This window comes from Otolemur garnettii, unplaced genomic scaffold, assembly GCF_000181295.1.
Source record: "Otolemur garnettii isolate 467f Iridium unplaced genomic scaffold, OtoGar3 scaffold00108, whole genome shotgun sequence".
NCBI classification, from domain to species: domain Eukaryota; kingdom Metazoa; phylum Chordata; class Mammalia; order Primates; family Galagidae; genus Otolemur; species Otolemur garnettii.
This window is the reverse complement of record NW_003852503.1, coordinates 2,356,591-2,364,614: the sequence shown is the minus strand read 5'-3', so window position 1 is coordinate 2,364,614 and position 8,024 is coordinate 2,356,591. Positions and strand designations below refer to the sequence as shown.

Below are 8,024 nucleotides of genomic sequence, written 5' to 3'. Positions count from 1 at the left end.
CCAACCAACAACCATTGCTCCTGCAATGTGCCCAGCCCTGTGCTGAGTCCCAGGGACAAGTTTAAGACTATGAAATAGACCCCAGTTTTTGGTTCCTTAGATCTGGGATAGTTGGCAGTCCTAAGATGAATGAGTGCTGACGCTAAACTCACAAAGGGCACGGAAGCCAAGCTGGGGCTTCGCTAATAGTGCCCCAGACAAAATAGTTCATATCTAAAGTGACAGTGCTTTATCCAGGCAATTTAAAACTATTTTTTTTTTTGAGACAGAGTCTCACTTTGTCACTGTTGGTAGAGTGCTGTGGTGTCACAGCTCACAGCAACCTCAAACTCCTGGGATTAAGCAATTCTCTTGCCTCAGCCTCCCAAGTAGCTGGACTACAGGTGCCCACCACAATACCAGGCTATTTTTAGGGACAAGATCTTGCTCTGGCTCAAGCTGGTCTTGAATCTGTGTGCTCGGGCCTCAGCCTTCCAAGTGCTGGGATTAGAGGTGTGAGCCACTGGGCTTGGCCCAAAATGATTTTTTTTTTTTTTTTTGAGATAGGGTCACCCTGGTTAGAGTGCAGTGGCATCATCATAGCTCACTGCAACCTCAAACTCCTGGGTTCTAGCAATCTCCTTGTCTCAGACTCCCAAGTAGCCAGGACTACAGGTGCCCACCACAAGGCCCAGACAGTTTTTCTATTTTTAGTAGATGGGGTCCTGCTCTTGCTCAGGCTGGTCTCAAACTCCTGAGCCCAAGGGATCCTCCTGACTCAGCCTTCCAGAGGGGTAGGATTACTGACATAAGCCACCATGCCCTGCCATCCTAAAACTATTTTTATATTCATCATTTCCTCTATCTCACTGTTTGCTTACAGGCAGGGAAAAGACAATTAATTCAATTTTTCTATAGAAATAGACATCCAACAATTCTATGTCAAGGAGCAGAGGAAGAGTCAAAATGCTATCTTAAAGGCTAGCATGCTTTTATCATCATAACAAGGAAGGTAAGTGGTGGTCATTTGGCCAAATGTTCAGAGTTCCAATCCCACCTCTGCCACATTGAACAGATACTTGACCTCTGGCTGCGTCAGCATCTTTATTTGTGAAGTGGCTAATATGATAGTACCTACTTGATAACCTTGTCAAGGAATTAAATGAGTTACATGTGTTATAAGCTAAGAACAGCACCAGGGTATAGTAAGTACTCAATAAATTTGAGTTATTATTATTTGTGCAGTGCTTGGTGGTTTATGGAGCACAGACATTATTATCTCTTGGCTAGGATCCAAATCACTTGACTCTCAGCCCAGGCATTTGGAAAATAGTCAGAATATTGGGTAAGGTACAGCATGCTTTACTGAACACGCCCAAGGAGGCTAGTCTACTGGGGAATGGTGTTTCCGGGCCAGTCCTGTCTTTTTGCTCCATGCCCTGGAAAAGCATTCGGCCAGGTCTCCAGGACACCCCTCTCTGCTCTAGAAGAAGCTCCCATCTAGCAGGCATAAGCTTTCTTTCATAGGGCAGGAGGCAGAATCATGCTCAGTGGTGCTTAAGCTGGAGCTGTCTTATCTCCTTACTTCCAAACAGCATTGGATATTCTTTAGAAAGCCAATTTCAGGCTTAGGGAATTATGCTGTATCATTTCCCCTGGTTAAACCTTCAGATGTCTTATAAAGCAACATTAAAAGCTACTCTGTAAGTGCTAGTCACCATCTTCCCCCCACCCCCCACTCAAAGCAGGGAAAGGGTAGGGGCCGACATTTCAGAAGTGCCCAGGGTGTGTAAGGCTAGGTTACCAGGATCAGATCCCCACAAACCAGGAAATGGGGCTGTAGAGGGGAGGAGTAACTTCTCCAAGACAGGGGGCAGATAAAAAGCTCCCACCAGCTCCTAATCTTCCTTAACTTCTCTGAGCTGAGTTTTCTCATTTATAAGACGAGGATAATGATCATACACATCCCACAGGGTCATTGTAAAAATTCAGTGAGTTAATCCATTCATTATACTTAGCGCAGTGACTGGCACATACAATAGTTCAATACATGCAAGGTTTTGTTATCATTATCGCCGAAAGAGAGAAACAGCTAGGGTTCACTCTGTGCCTCCTCCATTAGGCCACGTGGGGCCCTTGTCTCTCACTGAGGACAATGACTTTGTGTGCAAATGAGACAGAGCTTTGACATCCTCCAGCCGCACAGTGTGGGGCACAGATAGGACTTCTACCTTCTCTGCCGGGGGAGTTGTTTTGTCCAACTTCGGATGCAATTCACTTATCATTACTGTGCAGTGGTGAGTCAGTCTTTCTTTGAATCCTGTTATTGAGAGGATCCTCACTCCCTCATGAAAATCAGCCTGCTGCATTTCAAACACCTTTTACAATCAATCAGGAAGCGTTCTTTCTCTGTTCCTTCTCCCTCTCCTCTCCTAGCCCTTCCTTCCTCCTTTCTTTTTCCCTTCCCTCTTCTCCTTTCCTCCCCCGCCCCTCCCTTCCCAGTTCCTTGCTTTTCCCCCTGAGGACACTGTCCAGTCGCCCACCAGTCAAGACACCTGGGTAGGGCTTCAGTGTCGTCACCTGGTGGGCTGATGGGAACTCAGCTCCCAGTAGTCCTAACAACACTCTAGGCTTTGCAGAATCTTTCAGAAGCAAAACCTTTTACCTGGGCCTTATGGTTTGGCCTTCTGTTCCATTAATGCCATTCACCGGTTTACTTGATTTCCATTATTAACCCCCTGTTCAACCACACGAAAACTTGAAATGAGCTGATCTGGCGTCTTGACAGAAAGCTGGGGTGACATGTAAGACAAGGAGAGGGCTGGGGCATTGGGGAAGCCGAAGCACACAGACTGCCTCCACGGATTGAGATCTTCGGCCCAGAGCAGCCTGACTACCGCTCGCGCCCGTCCGCGAGCAGCCCGGGGCAGCCGCTGCCTCTTTAAGAGAGGGGCGGGGCCCTGGTAATGGCAAGGCAGGGCCAGCCCACAAGGCTGCTTTTCCTTTTTGATCCATTCAAAAATTACTCATTGCAAATTCCCGGACTGCTAGAAGCCGAGAAGGAGGGGGGCGGAGGAGCGAGGGCTACTGCGGGCGCAGTGCTGGGGACAGCCGGGGCCAGAGTGGCCGACGGCCCGTCCCGCAGAAGCTGCTCGCCGGCGCTGTGGCTCCGGTGGCCTCACCAGGAAGCGTCAGAGTCTCGACACTGGGGAAGCTCGCAGCGCCGCCTCCGCCGCCGCCTCCCGCCTGGCGCTCGGTCCCCGGGCCCCCTCCCCTGCCCCAGTCCGACTCCCTCCTCCTCCTCGGACGATCGGGCTTGGGCGCCTTCCTTAGCGATGGCTGGCCGCTGAGCCATGGCTCAGTACGGCAACCCCAGCCCGCTCGGCATGGCTGCGAGAGAGGAGCTGTACAGCAAAGTCACCCCCCGGAGGAACCGCCAGCAGCGCCCCGGCACCATCAAGCATGGATCGGCCCTGGACGTGCTTCTCTCCATGGGGTTCCCCAGAGCCCGCGCGTAAGTGTCCCGGCTTGCAGCCCCGGCGACCCCTCCCGCCCTGCGCCGCCGGCCTTCGGCTTCGCTCCGGCTCGCCTCCCGTCTCCTGCCTCACGGGCGGCGCGCTCCCCGCTGCCCACGACCTGTTGGGGGCGGGATGGGCGCGCTAGCAGCCCGGGACTCGTCTCCGGGCGAGTGTGCAGGAGAAGACGCGGCGCGGGAGAGCTGGACTGGTGGTTTGCCTCGGGACATGCCTAAAGCTGGGGGCTAGAGCATTAGATTCGAGTCCCGGGTACCCTGCCCGGCTCCAGGATCCGGCGGGTGGAGCTAAACTGTTCCCTCGCGCTCTCTGCTAGGGCTCCAGCGCCGAGCCCCTGGGGAGGCGGGGCCGTACAGAGGACTCCGGAACCCTCTCCATCCCGAACGCAGGACTGGCTTGGGATCTTCTAGGGGTTGGAAAACGGCAAGGGACTGAGGGGCAGGGAGGCCGGCGCCCAGTGCAGCGGCTTCCAGCTCCGGAGGTCTCTCTCTGGACTAGGAGGAGCGCGGGCGTGGGTGTTGCTGCGTGTTCACTGATAGGAAGATGGAACCAGAAGGGGAAACGATCCTTCCAGGGGACCTGGGTTCTCATCAGTGGTGATGGCAGCGCAGAAATCTGTGGGTGCCCGGGAGTACGGAGGAGGAGCTGTCCTCCATCCTTCCTCTCGGAGAGTGGGATAGGGAAGGGCAGCGAGAGCGCAGGTGGCTGCCCCTGCAGCCTGCCTGGGAGAGGCCTGGTTGCCAGCACTGGGCAGCAGCGGTAGGAGTCTTCTTAAGCTGATCAACTCAAGTCTGAGGGGCTGGAACCGTGCCTAAGGGGACGTCAAGGCCAGTGCCCAGGCCCTTCTCCCTTGTTAATCTCTGGCTGCAGATTTCTTAGGTGGGGACACCAGACCTGAGAGCCTTTGGGGCGCAGCTTCTTTACCCCTTTGAATTACATCACCTGAATAGGAAAGTTGGGCAAACTTTATCAGGAAGGGCCAAGTAAATAAGAGCTCTTTTATTTCCTCCCCAACTTTCCAGGTGATAACTTTAGGTCTCCCTTCTCCTGCCGCAGGGCAAACCTTGGGTATTCTTTACTAACTTGGTTGATCAGAGCAGACCTTGAATTTATCGTTATCTTGCCGAGACAGGTGGGAACAACCTTGGAAAGCTGTAAAATGGACTGAGGTTTGTGCCTTCTGGTGACCTCGGAAGACTAGGGCTCCAGTTCCTGATACCAGAGTATCAGGGAGAAGTTCTTAGCTCCGCAAAGGTGTATGAAGTGTGGATGCTGCAAGTTAGGGCCTTGTGTGGATGATCAACATGCAGTGCTCTCCTTAAAAACTGGAGGTAGGAGCCAGGAAGTCAGCTGGGAAATGATGCAGAATTAGCATAGTCCCAGGCAACTGCCTTTTCTGAAATGAGGCCAACATGAAAGACCTAAATTGCTTAATTAAGGGAAGAAATACTTAACTCCTCAGACTATCAAATTTGCTGCTCAAACTGGCTTTAAGGGGACATCGTTACATTGCAAAGAGTCTAGGAGGCCTTGTCTGTGTCCTGACAGATTAGTATGTCAGTCTAATTTTGGCTTGCTAAACCCTGACATCTCATATTAGCTAGCATGGATTGGTGAAATATGTGTGTATATATATCTTCTTTTAAAGACAGATAGTTAGAACAAAAACTATATATTGTTCTAAGTACCTTATCTCTATTACCTATTTTATCCTCCCAGTAACTCAATGAAGAAGGTACTACAGGCCCATTTTATAAATTGGAAAACTGAGGTTTAGGAAGGTTCCATAACTTACTTAAAGTCACAACAGTAAGCTAAGATTCTAACTGAGGCACTGTGTCTGTATAGCCCAGGCCTCCCATCACCTAGGCCCAGGATGGAAATGATTTAATGTGGGTAAAATGCTTAGAACAGTTGCTGGCACATAGTGGGCAATCATTAAGTATTAGCTTCTATATTACTTTCCTGTGGCTGCTGTAACAAATGACCACAAACTGGATGGCTTAAAACAATAGAAATTTACGCTTACAACTCTAGAGACCAGAAGTCCCAAACCAGCATCACTGGGCCTGGAATCAAGGTGGTAACAGGCTGCTGCTCCCTTCTATAGGTTTTTGGGAGAATCTGTTCACTGTCTCTTCCAGCTTCCAGTGGGGGCCAGTATTCTTTGACTTGTGATTGTTATCATTTTCTTCTCTGCCTGGTCATGTTCTCTTTCCCTCTCTGTGTGGAATGTCCATTCACATGTCTCTTGTAAGGATACATATGATCATACATACATGTGTTGGGAAGAATGTAACATTACTCCCCATCTCAAGGCCCCTACTTTAATCATATCTGCAAAGTCTTTTTGTTTGTTTGTTTTCTTGCTAAGGTAGCATTCATAGGTTCTAGGGATAAGAACATGGATATCCCTTGGGGAATCATTATTTAGCCTATTGCAGGTACTATTATTATTATCATTATTATTATTACTAGTACAACCTCTCTTTACCAAGTTGGTAACAAAGAGCAGGCCTGGAGGGAGGGAGCTTGGGTGTGCTGCTCTGCCTTTTTAAACTCTCTGCCTTGAAAGGGGCAGAGACCTTAGAGGTTGCCTGATCTAGTTGTAATCCCTGGCCTGCTGTGCTTCCCTCTCCTACCTCAACCCAGACAGGCTGCTGTGCTTGGCCTTTCCTTTAATAACAGGCCAGTCAGAAGAGGGGCCATCAGAGATTTGAGAGAGCAGGATTTTAACTTCATCTTGGAGAGCTGAGAAGAAAGAGAGCCAGGGCATCAGGCTTAGTTTATGAGAAGCCTCTTTCTTGTGCCTTAGCCTGGAGGGTGGATCATAATTAAAATCCAAAGGAGGAAAGAGCAACCATGGTCTCTTGGGTTCACCCTTAGATGTGGTGCCTCAAGAGGGGATGCGACAGTTGTTTCAAATGTGGCCCTTTCAAAGACTGACAGTAGCTAGGGCTGTCAGCTCTGATTTCCCCTATGGGTTTAACTGGATCTGTTTTAGTCTGCAGCAAGAAGGGATACTTCAGCTGGGCTCTGGATAGGCCAGTAGAGTGGGCCAAGGCCAGCAAGGCAGGTCCCATTCCAACCCCTGCTGTGCTGTGCTCTGGTCTCGGAAGTCACTTACCCTCTACAGAGCCTTGCTGGGGAAACATCATTAATAACTGCATGCTTGTTAGGTAACAGCTAAGAGGAGGAGGGGCTGCAATGGCTCAAGAAGGGTGCTCTCAGGGTGTGCCCTCTCCAGCTCCTTTCTCCCCGCAGGCTAGGCTAGGTTTTTTCCATCCCACTATATGAACTTCAGTCCACCTTAGACACTGCCATAGGAGAACCTGCCACATGGGTGGAGAAGTGGCGATTTCAACGTTGTGTGTGTGCACGTGCAAATACAAGGAAAAAGAGGTGTTAGGGAGGCATCAGGAAGGAAACTTTCAAGGGGCCAAAATGGCCTATCCCTTCCTTTTTCTTTCTATGTCTACTTACACTTCTCTGTTCCAAAAGTTCTAAAAATAAAGGTCTAACTTCCTCTAGGCAAGTTAGGTCGGCCAGAGGGAAAATAAAGAGTGTGTGTCAAGCAAAGGCCTGGGGAAGAAGAGGCCTCAGAGGCCGGGGGAGGCTGAGCCTAACACTGGAGAAGGCAGGCCAGGGCTCTGATAAGAGCTGTCACTTTGCACAACCTGACTTGCACTCTGCGGTCTCTGGGGAGAGAGCCTCTCATCTCTTCTGCAACTTGGGGCCAACTCTGGGGCTTGGAGCAAGCTGACGAATAATTGAATCTGAAGAGTCTTTGTTGATACAACCCTGACCCCCACCCCATTTTTTTTTTTAATTTTTAAATTTAAAAGCTACCTATGGATTTTTTTTTTTTAATTTTTAAATTTAAAAGCTACCTATGGCTGGAACTTTCTTTGTCTATAGCAAATGGCTTTTAGTGTTTCCTAACAGTTGAGACAGGATAATCTTGGGAAGGACACTGCATCAGTGGTCAGAGGTCCTGAGCACTGGGCCAGCTTCTGATTAATATATGAAGTTTTTGCAGCTTTCATTTAACCCTTTCCCCTCAATATTCTGACCAGCTTCTGTACATGGCAGTATCTGTTGAGTCATAGGGCTTTGTGAAGATAAGATGAGATAATGGACAGGGAAGGACTTGGGAAAGTTAAAAATAGAATCTGGACACAAGATGGTGTTATGGCATTGTTGTGTTGGGTTGGAAGAACAGAGAGGAGGGGAGATGGTGGTCGAGGAGTCTGGCAAGCAATTACATGTACTGTTGAAATACATGTACTTTGTTTCTACTGAGAATATTTGAACACTACCTAGTTAAAGATCAGGACAGTGGCAGAAGGAGAGAGCTGGAATGAGCGCCTTCCACTTGGCTTTAGACCGTCAGCTGTGTTAGCTGTGCTTCACTGCCCAAAGATAAAAGCAGCTCGAAGTTGGCTGCACCAGGAGTTGGGAAGCATCATTTGGAGCCCATGAATTAAAGGATCTGGTTTCTCTGCCTTTCTC

At 49.5% G+C, this 8,024-nt stretch overlaps 1 protein-coding gene across 1 annotated transcript in view; it reads left to right on the top strand.

Annotated features, from left to right (window-relative positions):
• The first annotated feature begins 3,007 nt into the window (after positions 1-3,007).
• Positions 3,008-8,024, top strand: part of UBASH3B (ubiquitin associated and SH3 domain containing B) — a 139,262-nt gene continuing 134,245 nt past the window's right edge. The window contains exon 1 of the mRNA XM_003796798.3: positions 3,008-3,493. Within this exon, the coding sequence (XP_003796846.1) occupies positions 3,333-3,493 (161 nt within the window). The 5' untranslated portion in view covers positions 3,008-3,332. The remainder of the gene's footprint in view (positions 3,494-8,024) is intronic.